Below are 21,018 nucleotides of genomic sequence, written 5' to 3'. Positions count from 1 at the left end.
TTATTGGCAGTATAGAGTATATTAACTAAAAATAGAAGAGTTCACCCAAGTTCTGTTCCAAAAATAAAAATGTGACTAGCACAAAACAGATCTGTTTTGCTCCCGGGATAATATTTTCATATGGTAGTCTGTCTAGAAGCAAGTTGGTTACAGATTGGTAAAAGCCAGGTCAGACTCTTTTGAAATTAAAGGTCAGTTTAAGTGCAAATGGATCAGCTTGGAAACAGGGAAAAGAAAAACTTTTTCACACTCTTGTGTTGATGCTTGCTGCACATGGTGCTCCGTGCTTAAGCGCCTGTAGGAATATTGTCTGCAGCAATACACGGTTGTGCATTGGAGAGTGAGGATGGCTGTATGATTCCTTCCTCAGAATTGTGTGCTGTCCTGTTGATGTATGTGCACAGTAAGTGATTTTTCCACTATCATTCAAAGAAGAAACGTACCTGTGTTATTGGCTTTATAACTATAGGGATGAGAGATTTAGTGGAGGCGCAGTAGCTGTTCAGTTGCTTTTAGAGCTGCCAGGACCAATTTTGCAGTGTTTTTGCCAAATGCATTCAGAATAAAAAGTTCAGTGGACAAAGACAATGATTCTTGCTGTGCTAATGGCTGGAGCAGCTCGCTAACAAAGGACTCCTGAGTGCAAGCTTGTCCTGAGGAAGAGAAATATTCTGTATTGCAGAAAAACAGGGTTTTTACCAGCCTTCTGCCACAGAGGAAGTGAAGAAGAGAATAAAGAACAAGGTGTTTGTAGACTGTGCAGTGAGTGCTATGAGGGTCCTCAAAGAATGTTTGTGTTCAGGAAAGTGTTTTGAAATACTGAAAATTCTGGCATTGGTTTGCTTTTGTTCTGCTTAAGAAAAATTGTCCAGTGATTTATTTATTTATTTTAACCATAGTTTTAAACTGTCATTTGAACAGCACTTAACATGATACTGTGTGTTTGTAGCTGTAGCTTCTCTTATGTTAGTTCTTACAAACTTCCCTTTTCTTCATTTCTAGAGGTAAATTCCTGTGATCTAATCCAAGCAAATACAAGAGAGGAGAAAGTGTGATGAGGGGAGAGCCTAAGGATTAGCAAGATAAAAGAAGGGTGAAAAAAAAAACCTCATACAGACCCCAAGCAAACTGGACAGGTGAGTAGTTTATAGTAGTAGGGCATGTATGAGATAAAAACGTCTCGGAATAAGGGAAGAGTTAAAGCTAGCACATGACCTTTTGCATCTTTCATTGCTCCTCCTGCTCTTATAGACACTACTTTATTGGTCAGATTACGAGGAGAAAGTATAAAGCTGTGGAAAATGTATTGTTGTTTGCTAGTTTAGCACGATGGCTTTATGGTTGATGACAAAGTAGCTGAAATCAATTTTCTTTTCCTCCATCCTGTGCTGATGGTAACATATTGACTGTGGAGGGAGGCGTGAGTGGTACATTGGTGAATGTGCTCAGCATACGTGAGGTAATGGCATAATTACAAGTACCAATTCAGGCAGCTGTTTGTCTAACATTCTGCAAGGACAGTGTATTTTTTGGCTGAGCATGGACCTTTCTCAGCTTACACACAGTTTCCGTGGTTCACAAGAAAATTCCATCTCCGTCTGTCTTCTGCTCATACCACTACTACTGCAGGAACTATTATGAATCATTTACCCCTCCAATTCGCAGAAAAATGCTTACATTAAGCCCATCAATTTTTGTGGTAAGCAACCTGAAACACTTAAAAGGGATGTAATTTCCAGGGACTCAGAGTTCTTGGCTGAAAGCTTCAACAATATATTAAGCTGTTAATTTTGCTGAAAAAATCTGTTTGTTTTTAATCTGCAATGAATTATTATGCCCACATTGTGTGTAATAACTGAAAATTATGTATTCTGTAAAGCAGATAGCATCTGTATGAATAAATATACACGTCCTATCTTTTATTTAGCAGGGTTTTGCTCATTGGAAGCAGGAACTAGTTGTTCAACTTCTTTGTGTCTAAATGTGAGAGGCAGCCATTTGACTGAGATTCAAACCTGGGATTCAGTTTGTCTCTTGGATGTTCATACATAAGTACTGACGCAGCTTTCCAGTCCTACTTTTTTTTTTTTTTTCCTAGGCGGCCCTTCTAGGTCTGAATTTTACTAGTTATACCTAGTTGTATATACCTGTTATACTTGATATTTTTTTAAATTTTTCCTCATCATAGCCCAATTTCAGTTTCTCCTTCTGATCTTCTACATGTACTTTTCTCCTCCTGCTGATTACACTCCTGCTTTATCATATAATTCAATCTTACAGATCCTTACAGTTTGTTCCCATTATATCAAGTGTCTCTTACTGTGTCTGTGAAGCTCTACATATTTCCACCCCTTCCTATTTTACTTTCCTTGTCTCAGTTTCATGTTTTTCCCCTCCAGTACTTTATCTGATTACCCCAAATTATTTTTTTCCTTTTCTCTGAAGTCTGTGAGTTGTACAGACTTCCTAAGGTCACTGCAAGATGTTACTTACTGTTTCCTCTCAAATACAAACTTTTTATGTCCTACCCACCAAATGTGTAAGAAATGCACTTTGCCTTATTCTTGATTCTATTTTTGTCCTTGTGCTTTGGGTACCCAGAGTAGACTTTCTGGAAATAATACTCGACCAGGTGATAGAACAAGCCAGTGCAGAAGAGAGTCCAGAGCAAGGTATAAGAAAGAACACTAAATTTCAATAGGGGGAAGCTACTTAAGCAGAAGAAGAAAGTTGAGGCTCTCAGTCCCAGTTGCACAGAGGCACCGAGTTGCTTCCCTCATGCAGACTGAGTTTCAGGTATGGCCTTTTCCTCAGAGTTGCCCACCTCTTGGCTCCACATACCGGTCCTGTGTTCTCATTGCTGTGAATTTCAGTCTGAATGTCCAACTTCCATGTTAATGTTCACAGGTCCTGTGTCTCCCGCCCCTAGAATTAGGAACCTGAGTTTCTGAATAGATAAGGTCACTTTCTGAAAGCTGTGCTGATCATTAGAGTGTGCTGCACAGCACTGCAAGTATTAATAAGAATTCTGCAGAACATAATACTGAAGAACTAGAAAATTCTCTTGAGAGGAGAAATTGATGTCAATTTTTTCTTTCATCCTGGCAAGGCTTCTTATGTTGGTTGCTACTTTCTAATTGCTATCAGCAGTATCAAAAGACACAAAGTTATGTTAGAGAACTTTCAGCCTTTGCCCAGAAATCATTGATTTCATTCCAGCTGTGCCATATTCAAAGTTAATTGGATGACCCAATTTTAAACCAGAAATACTGTATGAACTTAGAGACTGTATCGGTGCAATTATCAGCTGCTTGAAGAGCACATCTATGGTCTTAGGTACAAAAAAGCTGGAGGCCAAAACACAGCGTTGGAAGCACATTAGCTGCTAATGACTGAAGAGAGGCGACTAGGGGAATGGGAATGTATACAACAGCCATATAATAAAAGTCAGCCATTTCCATTATAGTCAAATTCCACTTTGTAAGAGATTACTGTGAAAATGGTTTAGGGAACTGTGTTCATCGTTAACCCTGCATTGCAGTAAAGCACCATGCTGCTTCTTTCCATGTGCCATCGTGTATTTGAAATAGATCAACTGAACGAGCATTCAGGAAACTCTCTTAAGTTCCCTTTACAAAGTAAATCAGGCTACAAGTTTTGGATTTCTGTTTCATTCATCATGTGCTTGAGAACTCCTCATGTTCTTGTTAATAATTCAGCCTTCAACCGTTCTAGGTTTATTGCTCAGAGGGACAGCACCTTTTGCTGAGTCCAGCATATGGCCAACAGGAGCTATGTCAGGTAAGGATGCAAATTTTAATTTTTCACCTTATTCTCTTTTATTGTTAATCAGCTTTGTAACAGAACTGTAATGCATGCAATCGGGCTCCTGTATATCAACAGCTGTTTGCTTGGGTAGCCTGTTACTTTGAAACAGCTGGAGAAATGCCAAAGATCTCAAGTGTCTTGAAAGCTGTCAAGCTTTTACTTTTTCTTGTTTGTTGTTACAGCATCTGAGAACTCAGCAAGTCCTGAAGTAAACTGGATTAGGTAAGAAACAATTTTTGAACTTCATCTCCTATGGCATATTTGTGAAAAACAAATGTATTGTGTTGTTCTGTCTCCCTTCCCACAAAATAGATAAGTCCTTGTCTTGTTCTGCTAACGTGTCGTAATTATATTCCAGATGGGCAGCTAGTAGCTATGAAGTTTTGCTCTGCTTGCAGCTGTATCTCTTAACCTTTATTTATTGATTTATTTATTTCTCAAGCAATGAAATTAAACCTATCAAGCTAGGCAAAATAGCTGACTCCCAGGTTCATTGTAACAGCAAGTCCATAGTGAGAGGACTAATACATTACTCACTGAAAACAGGCATTCAAAATAACATTGGTTACTGACTCTGCTATTGCATCTCAGTGTGGCCTTCATGCGCTTAAGACAGCACAACTGTATTTGACTCAGGTTGCATTAGAAGTGTTAATCCCATTTTGTAACATTCCCGAAGGGTAGAACTGCCCTTGTGATTGTGGTCTTGTTCAGCTACTTCTCTTTCTACTCCTGTTCAGAAACTACTTGCTAAGCAGAGACTTTTGAACTGTATGGTGCATGGCATGATGAAATACAGATCTCTGCGTCTGGAAGAATTCTTAGTTGTATTTCTGAGGGAACTCTTCAGCTTCATCTTTGAGAGAAACTACAGTGTTTAATTTCTACAGGCTTTACCTGTTAGTTTTCTTCAAAGGAATGATTGTTATAAATCATACCTTAAAAGCTGCTAGTCTTGAGTTATGAGTTTGTAGTGTTGATGTTTCTGATGATGGGTAGTGCCTACAGTATCGGAAGTGGAATAAGCTTTTGCAACCATAATGCAGTAAGGAAGAACGGATTGTGAAGAGTGCAGCCTGTACTGCTTTCATTATACCTCCTGCCTGGAGAATCGGCTCATGGCATGCTTTTTGCTGTTTTAGTTCTTTGCTAAAAAAAAGAAAAAAAAAAAGAAAAAAAGCTTACTCTCCTATCAGGATTCACGGCTACATCAGTGTCAACCTATTGTGAAAAGAAACTCACAGATTTAATAATATTTATTTTTAAAGAAAAATCAGTTTACTGGGAATATTAATGCTGAAGGCAACACAGGTTCCAACTAAGGATTTGCATATATAAGTGTTAAGTTAAAGATCTTGCGTGTCTATATGCGTGTCGGTAGAGACAAGGGTAGCTTTTTCTAAGACATTGTGGTAATGGAGCTAATAACAAAACAGTTGGTGCTGTCACACTAAGGTGATCCTCACTCTTGGAAGACAAAATATACTTAGATTAGCACAAAAAATTCGCAAAATATAGTTAGATTTTTGCAGGGGTAGGCACTTATCCATGTATATAAAAGACCTGATTCCTGTTAGCCAGCAGATGCCTCTATCTTTGACAAAGCTGTCTTTGCAAGATATATAAATCAGTAGAATGCACATCGATCTGTACTATTTGCCATGGTTTCCTCTCCAAAATACTGTGTGACCTGCAAATATATAAACACTTAGGGGGCTAGGTGGAGGATCGTGGAGTGTTGCAATGATACCTTTGGATAAGACTGCCCTAAGACCTATGGATTGCCATAGTACCATGTGAACCCCTCACTTTGTCCTTGACACAGTTCCAGCTCTGTCACGGAGGCTGCTAGCTGTTCAGTTGTGCCTTGTCTCTGCTGCCTTCCCAGCCTTTTCCCGTTCTTGCCATTGGACACAGGTGTGGAAGTCTCAAAGAGTCCACTAACTGTGGTTTCCTTGCACCAGGTGTGCTGTTTTCTGCTGTGGATTGTCAGGAAACAGAAGGTTTTTGCTGAGCAGCAGTTCCTTAGGAGGACTCAGTATCCCTAACAAACAGCATACTGTGAAGGCCTTGGTAAAGGCTTTGTAATGTCGTGTTGTCAGGGAGGTGTCCCGCAAAGGGTCCTGCACTGGTTTTGCCATGGGCTGCTCGGGTCAGGTCATCAATCTAGATTTGAGATTCAGATGGAAATGATGGGTGCTGCATGGAAAAATAGACTGGGCTCGCTCTTTGTTATAACAAGGTAGGGGCATCTCTCTGAGTATATAGACTGGCTATTTTTCGTGGATAATAGAGGACAAGATTAAAAAAAATGTAGGGAAAATTTTCTTTCTGGCACTGAAATCTGAAACAACAGAAAGTACTGTTTAAAACTGTTCAGAAGATTGCTGGCTCTGCTCTTTTTATTTTCCTGGGTAGGTGCAGAATTGGAATAGTGATGCTGATCCCCAGGTGATCTTGTCTTTATATTTGACTACTACTTGGAAAAAGAAAAATCCCGTCTCTTTTTCTTGTAAATACTTTCATGAGCAAGGAGTATTTTACTAAGCTCTGCCAAGTGGAGAGTTTCCTGATTCAGTGTTCTCTGCTACTTCTGTCTTCAGCTTAGGCATTAAATAAATGGCAGGGAAAGAGGGAAATGGTTTATGGTAGTTCAGCTATGAGAGTGATTTGTTCTGCTGTTCTTTGGTGACCTTGCCAATTCCTGTCTCTTTCATGGTCTTTGTACTTCTACTTTTCTCTGCTACGCAGCCCAGCATGAACTGAAGATTAGAAGGGAACTGTAGTTATTCTGGGCCTGAAAGAAAGTCAGAGCTAGGGATTCCAGAGACACTTCTTTCTTCAGCATCTCTCCTGCGTTTTTTGTCCTGGGTAAATGTATCTGAAATTATCTAATTGACAGTAAATTTTAACATGAAGTAAGAATTAGCATAAACAGAGAGAAAATGAAAATGGAGAAATAACTTACTCTGATGCAGTGATTTCTGGAGAAAGAGTTGCCCCTTAGGGTTATAAAGACCTGAGGGTCAGTCCACTGAACACACCAAGACTCTTGCTGGTAGAAGATGGTTTGCTTTCAAATGCTCAGCAGCTTACCACAGATTCTGTTGTCTCATCAAAGCATTTGCTTTAAAATTGACTTTGAGGAGATTTGCCGGCAAAACCTGGAGGTATAGGGTGAGAGAAGTTGTTTTTTAGGTTTCTGATCTCTAATTATATCAGCTAAATAGTAAAGATACTGCCTATGTAACTGTCATTTAGTTACTTCACCTCTGTCATGGAGCTATCCTGTCATCTTTGTATCATGTCCAAACAACCTGTCACTGACCTATTTGTTATCTGTTTGCAAAAGCTGTTCTGAAAGGAAAAGAAAAAAATTAAAAGCCCCAACTTCTGTTATTGAAAGTATGTAATATTTCGGTTGTTAACAGTTTTCTTCTGTGTGTGTGGAATAAACTCAGACTGATTGTGTTAACTAGACCAGGAATAGTAAAAAGCTTAGAATGGGATGGCAGTTTTCTTGTCTCCTTGTACATTTTTCACACTGTGTTTTAAACTTCCTAGAGGACTGTATGATAGATGCAATTAATTCCACCTCATTTGTAAGAAGAGGGCATGTTTGGTGCACATCTTGTTGTCTTCACTTGTTCTCTCACCGTTTCTGTCAATAGTTACATGGGTGATCTTTATACTGTATGTGCAGCCTGTGAAGTGGATATAAAGACCTGTCAGACTACCTTTTCTTATACATTTTCTTCTGAGGAAACAAACCTAACATAAATGTCACCTGCAGTATGAGCAACTGTAGCAGATGGAGCTTTGAATTAATGGCTCTGAAAGCAAGCCAGGGGAGATTGTGAAAAGAGATAAATACAGTAGCTATGCTACATGAGTCAAAACATTTTCTGTGATTAAAAAGGACTTCAGGAAAGAACAGTGTATCTTCAAAAAGTTACAGATTATTTTAAAAGCACCCATCTTTAGTTTGTTGTGCTCTTGGAAACTTGTTCAAAAATTATTTGTATTACATTTACAGCGGAAAATTCCTCCATTCATTTGATTTTTTTTTTTTTTTAGCTGTGTGGGTCTTTCTTTTGAAAAAAAAATACTTTGAATATGCTACTTTAAATTTGCTTGTAAAAGGTACATAGAATGATGCTCTATGTTTCGTGGCAAGATCCCTGTCTTTGTAAAAAATGATCATAAAACTAAACTGACTGCTGTGCAGAAGATCATATATATTGTGATCAGATGTAGAGGAAGGACCAGTGTTAGTCTCAAAGAAAGTGACTTGAGTTTAGCAACTGATAATAAATAGGTTAATGCAGCTCCCCTGCTGGTGTTCCTGTCATAGGTCCAGGGAACTGAGGCAATTTATGCTAGCAGAAGGTTTGGAGGGTCTGCAGAAAGAGCTAATAATAAACTAAAGGAGATGGGCAGTGAATCGTGTAAATAGGGTAAGTTGCTTTCCACTAGTGGTTGTTTGGACTCTTTCTAGTTTCAGCAGTGAAGGACTATCACGACTGACAGTAATCATGTATATGCCATACAGAGAAACTGGCTGCCTTAATAGCTTGATAAAAGGCATTTATGATGGCATAAGATTGCAGCTGAGAGTCTCACTGAGTTCAACAGCACTGCTGAGACAACATGCTTAGTTTCACACCCTCCCATAGCAGCTAACTAGCCACTGTGAAATGAACACCTTCTTTTGCCCAATTGGGGAAAGGCATTTGGAACAATTAGTCTACCCTCTGAGCAGGAAGAAGACAGGCTGAAAGACTGGGCATGCATGTAAAACGAATGCTAAGAATACAGTTCAGAGTACTTGTTAAATCAGATAATGCCCTTTAAGTTATAAACAATTGTGGCAGAGTTGTGTCCCTCCCCACCCCACCCTGCTGTTGTCATAAATTACAATGATGCTTCCACATGTGAAAGTCAGAGTTTCCAGGGGCATGTCTTTTGCAAACTGATGAACTCCACAACAATCAAAATGGGAAAAATAGCATTTTAGCCTTCAGTGCTAAATGTTCAACGAGGCTGCAGTGCTGCCACTTCCTCAAAGCACTGTTTTTGGTCCAGCAATCTTAAGGCTTCCTCAGATTTGCCTCCCCATGCTGCAGTCATTCCTCCTGGTTACTGGCAAGGTGTTCCTGAAGTGGGAAGTCATGGAGTGGCTCTAGCTGCCAAATATGAGTAGGTTCCAATTTTCAGAGTTCTCTGGAGAACGTTACTCTTAGCTTCTATTTGATTGGCAGTAGCAGCTCTCTCTGTTGTCTGATTGTCCTGTACTTACTGCTGATAACCTGTGCATATACAAACTCAGGTATTTCAGTAGTTTCTGTTCAACTCTTATTTGCATTTTACTGCGAGTTGACTGAAAGAAAATAAAGGGAATATTAACCTTTTGGGAAGAAAGAACTACAAAGAGCTCCTCAGGGAGCACTGACAGAAGCTCTCATAGCATGCACATGAGGCAGGAGACTGGAAGTGTAATCTTAAACCACGGGGAACTGGAAACCCTCTGGGACTGAGAACCAGCCATCAGCACTGCTCAGTGAAGCAACATGGAGGCTGTAAATGAGGTGTTCAAAAGTCAGGAATCTGGTAGTAGAGTGGGAGCTGCTGAAGCAGCTGAAGAAGGATCCAGCGATCAGCACTGTAGCTCTGTGAAGGCTCAGTAAATGATTTTTCACATGATGGGGCTCTGGAAGAGGTCCTTGGTGTAGTCGCTCTTAGCTAGAGAGTGAAAGAATTCAGTGCATGAGTGTTTTCTAAATCTATAAAATCATACTTTTATTCTGAAACAGGTTTATTTCTGGTCCCCCCACCCCTCCCCAATTGCAGGCTCATACAGTAACTGGGAATTTCACTTGTCTTTTTTTTCTCATTATCCAGTTGGTCTCCATGCTTGCGATCTTTCATAAGAAGGACTATGTTTGTTGGTTGTTCTCCCCAGTTACCCACATGCTGTTCATGCTGTTGAAATGAGATGGAAAGATGTTTTTTGTCTGAGCTCAAAAATTACATTTTTGCATGAATTTGTTTTGGTCATATTTCAGGATCATTTTCCAACCTGTACATCTTCTACAAACATTGAAAATCACCAGAGAAGATATTCTTTAAAAAACAAAATTTCAAATGATAACTTGTAGGCAGTTTTTATTATTTCGTGTATTTAGTTTCTTGCCTTTAGGACTACTAGGAGTGGTAGTATTACTGTGTAACATCTTGCCTTTGTTTTGGTATAAATATGAGTGTACAGATTGTATAAAATTTTGTGACTTCCAATAGTCAGTGAGTTTGAGGGAATATTTGAATGGATCTGATACTAAGTAGGTTAGTATCATGTGAATTCCAGTTAGGAATGTTAGTTCAGTATTTACTACGATTTTTTCATCTAAGAACTCAGCTTTTTTGTCCTGTAATTAAGTAATTAAGTAAGGGTTACTAGTATGGGAAAGCTACATCCAGTGATTCTTCTGTCTTCTATCAGTAAAAACTGTCTACAGGTACCTTAAAGGAGGCTGTAGCAAGGTGGGGGTTGGTCTATTCTCCCACGTGCCTGGTGACAGGATGAGGGGGAATGGGCTAAAGTTGCTCCAGGGGGGGTTTAGGTTGGATGTTAGGAAGAACTTCTTTACTGAAAGGGTTGTTAGGCATTGGAATGGGCTGCCCAGGGAAGTGGTTGAGTCACCATCCCTGGAGGTCTTTAAAAGACATTTAGATGTAGAGCTTAGTGATATGGTTTAGTGGAGGACTTGTTAGTGTTAGGTCAGAGGTTGGACTCAGCGATCTTGGAGGTCTCTTCCAACCTAGATGATTCTGTGATTCTGAGTGCAGCCTCAAAGTAACATGAATATCTGCAAAAAGAAATTGTGAGGGTTAATGCTACTGGGACTATTTCTTGTAAGGATGCCATGAACATTGTACTACCACTATGAGAAACTCATTGAAGTAAATTTTTAATAGTCCATAGATCTATGGTCTAACTAGGTCGTTATTCTGATTTCTCTGAGTCTTAACAACGGCACATCTGAAAAGATGCAGAAAACGGAAGTGTGATGTTTTAATGATGAAAACTTCTGTAAACCTTGGATGGTGCAAATATATAAACCTTACTTGTGTACCTGAAATATGGAGTCATCTTTCTAAGAAAATTTTAACTTTTCTACTTGGTTGTACAGGAAATGGAAATTATTATGAGTGTTTCAGGAGGCATCTTACTCCAACATTCAAAATTAAATGAAGGAAAGATCTTTGTCAGTTCTGTATTGCACAAAAGAGAAAAGGTTATATTCATACTTATTAAAGTCTTGATGACAAATGGGTATGAATATTTCATCAGCCAGAGGAAGTATTCTTACACTTTCTTGAACTTAAGAGACTTAAAGAGTCAGAATCATTTTATAATTTGTGACAAAGACTAATTTTGTTGAATAATAAATTCTAAGTCATGAGAATTTTGGAAGAACTTTTTATTTAATAGGAGGAAGAAAAAAATAAAATTTGAAAGTTATTTTTGGGGCAGATGACTTTTTAAAGCAGGTTCTGAAACAGGGTTCAGCTTCACAGTTTGAGGTTTTGCATAGTTAAATCTTGATTGTCTGAATAACTACTTAGTTAAGGAAGAACAATGTATCCTTACGTCCTCAAATGATTGCATACTCTATGCATGTACAAGTACGTGTAAAAAAAACAGTTTATTTACCTCAAAATATGTATCTTGTATGTTCTACACCATATTCCTTTTGAACGTGCATGTTGTATGTAAAGAGTATCTAGGGTAAGATATGACCGTTAAAGTTTAGTCCAAGAGTCTGTGAATTCTTAAATTTATCATTTATTACAGGCAATGCTGTAGCATGCATATCATCACCAGTCTTTCTTTAAACAAGTAAAAATAATGGCCATGAAAAAATTGTGCCTGGCTTGGGGTTAGCCAACAGGCCAATGACTGCCAGATGAGTCTGTAGCAGCAAGGCAGGCTTAGGGTTTGGCCAGGAGACCAAATCCGTGGGTTAGGGACAGGGTGTTACTGACTGGGGTATGTGGCTGTCATTTAGCTCAAGCAGGGACCGAGGGCAATGGGTTCTTGTTAAATGCAGCTCCTGAGTGAAGCAGGCACATTGGAAACTTTTGCAAAATGATGTAATCCACTGTGCTTCTCACATATCTTTTCATGTGCTGGGCAGTATTCTGTGCTGGTTCTTACACTCGATATGCAGTTTTGCCTGCTAATCTTGCTCAAGTCTGAGCTTACGTGCCTGTCTGCTGCAGGTCTCTTTTCTTGGAATATTTTGGATTCCTTTGCTGTGTCAGAGTTCAACCCACTCAAGATAAGATTAATTCTGGCATGGATGACTTCACCTCCTGACAAAATCTAATTGCCTTGTCAAGGAGTAATTCTGGATTTTGCAGTACTTTCCTTTTGAATAATTATGATAAAATCTTTTATCAGGGACTTATAACTCCCAAACTTGCATGATTGTCTCTTCATCTTTTGACAGACATGGATTTTCATTATTTTCTTTGTACACATAGAGAAAATTTTCAATGGCTTTAATTTTTACGTGGAGTACCTCATTCCTTCTGTTTTTGTAACACTGCACTGTACATCCTTTCTACATCTGAATTAGCAGAAAGTTGTAAATTAGAAAAAACTGCATCAGAATCTGCTATCACCTAGCTGTTTTTCTTTACTTTTCACTGGCATCCTGTTGTTGAAGGTACAGAATGAAGCATGGTTTACAGCTCCTCAATTTTCCTCCTTCTTTTTTTGTTCCCAGAGCCCAGGAGTTGAGTGAATCATTTCTGAAATCACAGTAGGTCTGAGATGCTTTTTCCCTGAAGATAAGACACATGAATTTGCAGTTTTAAAATCAACAGTCTTTGTAAAGGTCTTTTAATGACCTCTTTCAGCAGTGACAAGAGGAAAGAAATATTTATAAGATTTCCTGCTGTTCCCAGTAGTGCATCTGCTTCCAGACTCATGAGAGCAGTGTTTTCCCCCATGTTGTGGACTGAACTAGACAGGGGATCTGTAGCCGTACCTTGGATCCGCTTTGTTACATCCCTCAAAAATAGGATTGTATGCTGAACCAGTAACTCCAGCAACATTTGTTATTATCAAAATACACAGTTAAATGAGACAAACACCTTGATTAGTGTGTCTACTTGAGGTGTGTCTACTTGCAGCTACTGTCATGCTTCGCAAGGGGCTGACAGCTTGTGAAAAGTTTAGTCAGATGTGAGTAATCACTGAAGTAGGTTACAGGGGCAGGTGAAACTATTCACATCAGCTCTCCAGAAGGTGGCAAGCAGTAGTTTGGTGGAAGGAACAAATTACTCCCTTCTTAGATGAATGAGTAGTAGTTTGAGTTTTAAGGGAGGGGACAAAGAGGAATTACGCCAGAGACAGGGATGGATTGTAAAGCAAAAATGACTGCTGAAGTAGGATTCCTTTCTGTGAGGGCATTTAAGCTGAAAAAGACCTGTGAATTTATTAGATAAGAAAAACCTTTAAGGTTGGCCTAAGTCTAGATGGGTATAAACTTGTTTCTTTTAATTTTTGTTCTCTTGTGGCTCTGTAAACCTTGGTGAACTGCATTGTCTACTGTGGATATAGTAAATTAATCCTTTTATTAGCAGGTTATGTTGACCTGGTTTGAGTGAGGAATGATATCAATACAGCTGGCTATCTCTGAGGAATTTGTGCCTGTAGGCTCTTGCAATCTGTAGGTGGTAGTGAACTACTCTCAGGCAGCTAGCAGCCCAAAACGTTTCTTAGTGGTTGAGAAGGATAATGAAGTTACAGAGGCAAATGTACAAACCAATAACTCAGTTTCTAAAAAGAAGAGATATTTATATTTCTGAAGAGGAAACCTCTCTGGAATGGTAGTGAGAAACCCAAGGATTGCAAAAAGAGTGTAAGGATAGAGAATGTTATTTCCAGTTTTACAAACTAGGAAATTAGAGATAGGGAAAAGTGAAATAATATTTCTAGGGTACAGACAACACCGTTTTGTCCTGATATCTTAACCTGTTCCTGTGCTGTGCCTTCAAAATCATTTTTTTCCAGCTCCTGTTAGTTGCTTCCTGTATGGTAGTTGGCTTCACTAATGTAAAGGTTAAGCATAACGTTAGGTCAGCATACCTCTGAGATAACATCCCATTTTTAGAATGAGTTCAATTTTCATTAGTGAATTAACTGGACATATTAATATTTATGACTATCTCAGATGTCTGATTACAACAGAAAATTAATAATTAATTGTAGAAAATTACCTTTGCACAATTGATACAACAAGGATATCAATCAGATATGGCAATTTCCAAAAAGCAGCACAAAATACTGTTTTTGCTGGAACACCCTTAAGGGATTATCTTTTTGGTGCAATCATTGGTGTTCTAGACTAGGTAACAAACCTTCCAATGTGTGAATAGTAGTGGTGTGAGAAAGTCTGTTTACAGAAATGAGCATATAATGTGAGCATATTGACAGTTTGGACAGTTTAGGGAGTCTATATGGAGTATATGATTTCAGTTTGATCACAGAATCACAGAATTGTAGGGGTTGGAAGGGACCTCGGAAGATCATCGGGTCCAACCCTCCTGCCAAAGCAGGTTCCTTAGAGCAGGATGTTGGGAAGTTTGTGTCTAAGTTTCTCAGGCTACAAGCATGGTTTTGGATGGGGGTGTATTTACATTGTCTGATCTACTTTTGCTTCCGTGGATTGTTTGGAATAAACCTTGCACCTGCCAAAAGCTAATAAAGAAGAAAATTCTGATGAATGAATGGCATTAAATGTGTTGAATAATCCATGTGACAAGTCAGATATGAAGCCTTAAGCTTAAACCGGGAGGCAGACTTCAGTGGGAGGTTTTGGTTACATAGTGGGGTTGAAGAGGAACCATCTAAGGATGAAGGCTGAGAGATTAAGGGACAAAGATTACTACCAGCTGTTTTAAAGAAAAATCAGCCTTTCTGTTCACAAAAGGGTGCTTGCTACTGAGATTGGGAGGAGTGACTGAGAAAAGATCCATGGTGTTTCAGAGTAAATGGTACAAGCTCAAAAGAAGGTGTTTAGGATTCCTGAGTATAGTGTGTTAAGGTGAAAGACTTTGCAACATCAGAAAGCTGAGACAGGGAATTTTTATGACAAGGTGTTTACTGTTTTAACTGTGCACTTATGCTCCGTGTAATAGCTAAATTAAAGGGGTTTTCAGAAGCCCTGTTAAGTCTGCACATTGATGTGTTCCACATTGTAAGTGTACATACTCTTACTGCAGAGCTCTGCGAAAGGATGTCGAGGCACTGGGAAAGAGCTGCCAGCATACCTGTGCAGCTAGTGAAGCTGGTCTACAGGTTGCATTTCTGTGACAGGAGCAGACAGAGAAGCCAATACGCACACATGCTGAGCCTCAAGGGACACTTATAAACGTAGCAGTCTATGGGGTTGTCTGTTTGCAGTGACCTGGGGACAGATGACGAGAATTCTGTGTGGATATTCCAGCAGACAATCAAGTGTAATGTTGCTGTAATCTTCAGAGGGATGCTGGCTATGTCTATGTAGGTGGCACCTTCCAATATATCTCTGAGTCAGGTTTGTCCAAATTTAAACAGAGAACCTGAAGCTTGTATAAATACGGCTTGTGTGATAAGGACATGAGTTACAGTCAAAACTATCTCACGAGTTCTCCCAACTCATTGAATTGTACTTGAAACGTAAACTCTTTTTATAATGCTGTCTGGTAAAAGGAGCATCCTACAGTAAAATCCTTACAACACATCTCTCTGTATCTTTCTTGACTGGACAGTGTCAATTGCTGTTTTGCTTATTGTGCTTTTACTCTCTTTCAATCTTTGCTCTTTTAGTAGATACTCTGATTCAACAGAGGGTAGGAACTGGGGTTGTTTGCAGTGGGTGTTCTCATTGTGGAAGAGGACCTATTGCTCTGCGACGTAGTAGAACATAGTGTCTGTAGGTCATAGTTTTGTTAAAAATGTGATGCAAACGTAGTGCTGCATCCTGTGCATATTGAGAATACAGTCTAATTTACTTTTATGGTGAAAGCTTTAACTGATTTCCCAGTTCAGTGCTGCTTGTGGTGACCCAGGGGTATATTATCTATCTTCTGTGTTTGTTGAATGGTGTCGCAAAATATTTTTCAAGTTCTGAAAGTCTGCAGTATTGAACACAGAGCTGTTCCCTAAACTGAACAGTATATACAATAAAACTGAATAGCTGATACTGAGCTGCTAAAGGCTGTTTTTTCTAGGTGATAGTTGTTGTACACAGTGCATAGTAAACCATCCTTGTGTGTCACGTTTTATCTTTTTAACTCTCCTAACTTTCTTCAGGAGTGTTTGCAGCAGTGCAGGAGTTGAACTCAGAAAAGAGGTCAGTTTGTTCTTTTGTTTTGTGTTGTGTTTAAATTCTGTTCTGAAAGTTCACGGAGTTTATTTTTTATTTTTTTTTATTACTAAATCGTTCTCTCTTCAAGATCACAGCTCTTGCAGGTGTTAATCTCCCCCAAATCCCTTGAATCAGTAGGGATTGAAATTGATTAGTGCTTCTCAGTGTGTAATACCTGGCAGGAGCAAGCTCTGAGAGTTTTTGCTGGTGTCCATGTTGGCATCTGTTGTTTCTCCCAAGGTGCTTGTCCCCTTTCCCTCAATGGATGGCTGAGTACTTTGGTAATGTGTCTTTGTATTAGTGGAGATTAGGCCCATATGTAAATTGTGTTAGATGTTCAGGCATCTTCCCTTGTACAATAAAGATAAATCAGGTCTTTCTTACTGGTGACCATGTATCAGAATGTATAATAAAGTGCACCCAGATCTAAATTCATCTTTGCAATCACAAAACGAGACTTCTTATCAGGTTAGTACCTGGGAGAATCATGGTGTTGCAGCAGTGTTGTTTGTTATGCAAATCAGAGTATACAAATGCAGAAGTCATGGAAATGAGAAGAGGTCCATCAGTTATTATGTTACAGTGTGGAAAGCTATTTTCACTTTCCTTTCCAAAGCTAGCTTCCCATCAGAGTTTGCTGACACATGAATCTTTCTGCTTGCCTAAAATATTAACAAATGGTAATGTCTTTCTTTGGGGTTCAGACCAGCAAAAAAACAAAGTTGTTTTTGTTTCTTGCTGTAGATTAAGGCAATATTAAATATTGTATACAGGTATAACAACTCTGAGCAGCTCGTATGCGTATCGCTATCTGTCCTGCTCTTTTATGTATCTGTACGCTAAAATCTTTAACTGATTTTCAAGTTCAATAATTAACTGTGAACAGCAGCAGACATTGACATTGTCCTGCCAGTTTTTGTAAGACTTTTCTGCTGGAAACATGTTGAACAAATTGCTTGTGGATTTGCTTTGGTCTTTGTTACTGAATTCAACTTAGATGGTTATCGGCCCAGATAGTATAACCCGAATAATACATTTATAATTTATTAAATTTAATTCTTTAAAGGTTCTTTTGATAACTGCTCCATAAAGATAGCTGCTGAAGGAAGTTTAAAATTAATAGATTCTATCTCATATGCCTATTATTATTTTTGAAGCCTGTTAGAGAAGAGAAATTATGCAAATTGGTGTCACGGTAGGCTACTGCACACATGCTCGTAATGCATAACAACTAGCTTACTGATGAAAATACTTCATCTTAAGCAAGAGTCATTGTCAGCACTGAGAACTGCTCTTTGTATCACAGTTAACAGTTTATTATTATTTTTCTTATGGATATAGGAGAGTGTTCTTTAAAATCCTCATTAGAATAAAACTGCTGTAAAAGTGATACTGGAGCACTACAGTGATGAATTATGATTGATTACATTATACAATTAAAGTCTATTGTGAAACAGTAGGAATATCCCTTCAAAAAAAACTGAGCAGGTTTGTTGCTCACTCTCTGTGAATGACTAAGTGGCTTTAATTCTTCAGCTTCAGCATGCAAAAGACTTGATAAATAGATCGGGCTCAGGATCAATTAGTGTCACACTGATCTTTAGCATTAACGAAGTGAAGCTGCTAGGATTCAACCAGTTTATCTGTACCCTCTGTGACAGCAACTTAAGCTAACACACAGTGCATTGTCTGTCTAGTACAGGGCATGGGAACTAGAATGCAGAACACACGGTTCTGCGCAGCACTGGCAGGTACGGGCGCTCCCTGGGAGGAATCTGTCTTAATTCTGAAGAACTCCAATATCCTTAGCAGGAGAAAAATCTGATATAAGCTGGTTTCAGAAAATAGGTCACTAATGTAAGTTTGCAGTTGTTTTCTTTCAGTTTTCTCCTACATCTGTTTTAGATTTATTTTTTTGTCAACTGTACACAAAGCATCTCAAGCTTTTGTGATTAGACTGCAGTGAGGAGGCTGGGTTTGGTCTAAGGGTCATTGTTCTGTTCATTGCCCTTCATCCTTCCATTTTAATGCTAACACATGCATTTTGTTTGCCCTGTTAAATTGCTGCCAGAGAAGGTGGAGAAAACCTTCTCAGGTATTGATTTTTCATACATGGGGACAGTAGCCGGTAGTCACTTGATTTGCTGCCTACAGCTTATAACTGAATTGTCTCATGGGATTATAAACTTCATTTTAATGCTGAGTTCCCAGCCTGAGGTGAAATAGCTGTTAGTCATTTGTAAGTGCTTAGTATATTTTGCTTGTTGGAATTCTGGTTAGATGGCTAATAGAAATAGTATTTTGCAATAGAAATGCCACTGATCAGAACTTCCTGTTTGAGTTGTTAAATGGCTTTCAGAAATTTCGATCTGATCCTGGATAGTAATTCCTGCTTAATATTTTGTGGGTCTTTCTGTTGTTCATTGTTATATTTATAATGTAATAGTTATTAATTTTATCATGATAACTGGCTAGGTAGACCATCTTATTTAACATTTGGTGATCAGAGTTGTAGACGTGGAACTGATTAATTTAGCAGTCAGACAAATGAAATGTGTTGTAATTCCTCATGAATGATCAGCAGCTTTATTTTCAGCGGTACTGAAACCTTCAGTAGAAGACTTTATATACTAGCAGCATGGTTCCCTTTATCTTACTGGATAAGACAGCTCTGCAAAAATACCTTGTTTACCATGTACAGAAGGTGACTTTATTTTATTTTTTGCAGTAATAGGAGTGTTAGCAAAGCATTCAGTCTTTCACCAATTAATACAATTTTCTCTGTTGGTTACATTGTAGTTTTTTTTAAAATACAAAGTACCTTCCAGAAACCCTGGCAGTGTAATTTGCCATTAATAATATATCTTGCTAATTTTGAGAGAACAAAAGTAAAAGCTATCAGTGAAGATGAGATGGAAGAGAATCAAAGCCCCACAAAATTTTCTGAGATACTAGTGATCATTTTTATTAAGAAATTGGAGTGGCTTCAGTTCACCCTCATCTTTAAGGCTTTCCTACTCTAGAAAACCTCTATGATTTCTTGTTCTATCCTTGATTATGTAGCTGATTGAGGCAGCATTTAATTAAACTTAAAGTGTGCGGCCCCATTCTGTGCATGCCTAAGCAGCTCTCTTTAAGGCTGCTGCCACATTGTTTGCAAGTTCCTTTCAGCAAGAAAGAGGAGTGAGGTCAAGCCGACTGGTATGGCCGTTACAGGCAGTAGATGACATGAAGCCATGGGTCCATGCTAAGAAAGAAGCATCAGAATGAACTTCTGGGAAGCAGAACATGATTTTTGAGGGAGATGCTGGTAGTGTTCACCTGGAGCCTGTAGAAGTTTTCTCAAGGGCATTGTGGTGCTTACTTGGGAGTAGCAAGATGAGGTGACAGGTAGTTCTGGAGTAAAGTAAGTGACCCAACAACAGAATCAGCAGTGTCTCCTGATCTGGCATGGGCCTCCAAGAAGGACTAAAAAGCATACCAAGTAGTAATAGCATTATATTTGCAGAAGAGCTGGTCAGAGGCCAAGCTGTGCTTTATCCTTGCCTCCCTGCACCCTGGATCTGTTCACTTATGAAAATGGCTAATTCTGAGAATGTATTTGTCTCCTCAGAGTAGTCGTCTTTTCTGTTTGATCTATATTAACAATACAGAGATGATCAAGCATTCTTGTACAAAGATTAATGCTTTACCCATAAACATAATGTGCAGTAAGAATTTACTTCAAAAATTACAATGCAACAGATAATGATGCAATGAATCTGAGTGAAAGCATGCATTTGAATTGTCTGGATTAGGCACCTACATTTTTTTCTAATATGCATTTTCTGGGATCTTCCAGGAGAGTTTGGTTATAGACTCAAGCAGTTGATCCAACAAATTGAATTATGGTTATAATCTTAGACAGGACACAATTAAAAAAGCTGTTACTCTTCTATTTCAAGTATTGCAGAAATGTCAGATTTATTGTACTGACTTAGCGGGCTGCCACGTATCTTTACTAGATGGATAGTAAATGCCCATTTACACACATGATGATGCATTTGGGCTTTTTTTTTTTAAAATGGAATGGAATATCCATCATGGAGAATTTAGGTATGTATCGTACTACAAGGATCCCGAAGAGGAAGCAGATAACACAGCTAGGAATTAACCAAGTTGTTTTCTCTATTTCTGGACCATTATAACTGAATGGAGTAGTGACATTTAGATTTTTTTTGCCATGATGTCAGTTGGTGTTTTGTGTGCATTTTTTTATGGTTAATCTCAGAAATATGATTTATGTTTCATGCCATGATGGACTAAAAGCATAGCAACAAGCTCAGCAAGGACAAGACAAGAAAGCAAGTATTCACAACACTTTCCTCAGAACTACCTTTTGGACACAGTCCGCTCTTTATCCTGGTCCTGAGGCTGATCTTACAACTCTAAAAGTTTAGGTTATCCAATGCATCCATTAAAAGAATGGAGAAGGAAAGAAAGTAACAAAGATATTCCTGAATATCCTTGAAAACTGTAGAGAAAGAAAATGTGTGTGAGTACAGTTAATAAGAGGTTTAAAAAGTTTTAGTTGGAGCATGTGAAAAGGGAGAAAAACACACTTCCCAGTTACTTCCCCTGCATCTCTATTTTGAACACCCACGGAGTCTGTTTCATGATTTCTGTATTCAGCAGAGACTTGTTCTGTGGACTGAATTTAGTAGGAGTGTTTTCAGGGACCTACCTTTCATCTATAAATAATAGCAGTTGTGTTGCTGATTGTCCTATC

The 21,018-nt window shown here is 38.7% G+C and overlaps 1 protein-coding gene across 5 annotated transcripts in view; it reads left to right on the top strand.

The window, feature by feature from the left end:
• The window catches only part of MYO3B (myosin IIIB), a gene marked incomplete at its 5' end in the record, with an annotated part of 256,357 nt that overhangs the window by 4,618 nt on the left and 230,721 nt on the right, over nucleotides 1-21,018 (top strand). For 4 of the 5 annotated variants that reach the window (XM_080600928.1, XM_080600929.1, XM_080600930.1 and 1 more), the window contains one exon: nucleotides 5,916-6,070. In XM_080600928.1, coding sequence (XP_080457054.1) covers nucleotides 5,916-6,070 — 155 coding nt within the window. Of the gene's footprint in view, nucleotides 1-1,002; nucleotides 1,137-3,735; nucleotides 3,802-4,010; nucleotides 4,051-5,915; nucleotides 6,071-21,018 lie in introns of those variants that run through there. The other variant, XM_080600926.1, reaches the window with a different exon arrangement.

This window comes from Anser brachyrhynchus, assembly GCF_964034855.1.
Source record: "Anser brachyrhynchus genome assembly, chromosome: 7".
In the NCBI taxonomy this organism is placed as follows: Eukaryota; Metazoa; Chordata; class Aves; order Anseriformes; family Anatidae; genus Anser; species Anser brachyrhynchus.
This window is presented reverse-complemented; position numbering and strand designations above follow the sequence as displayed.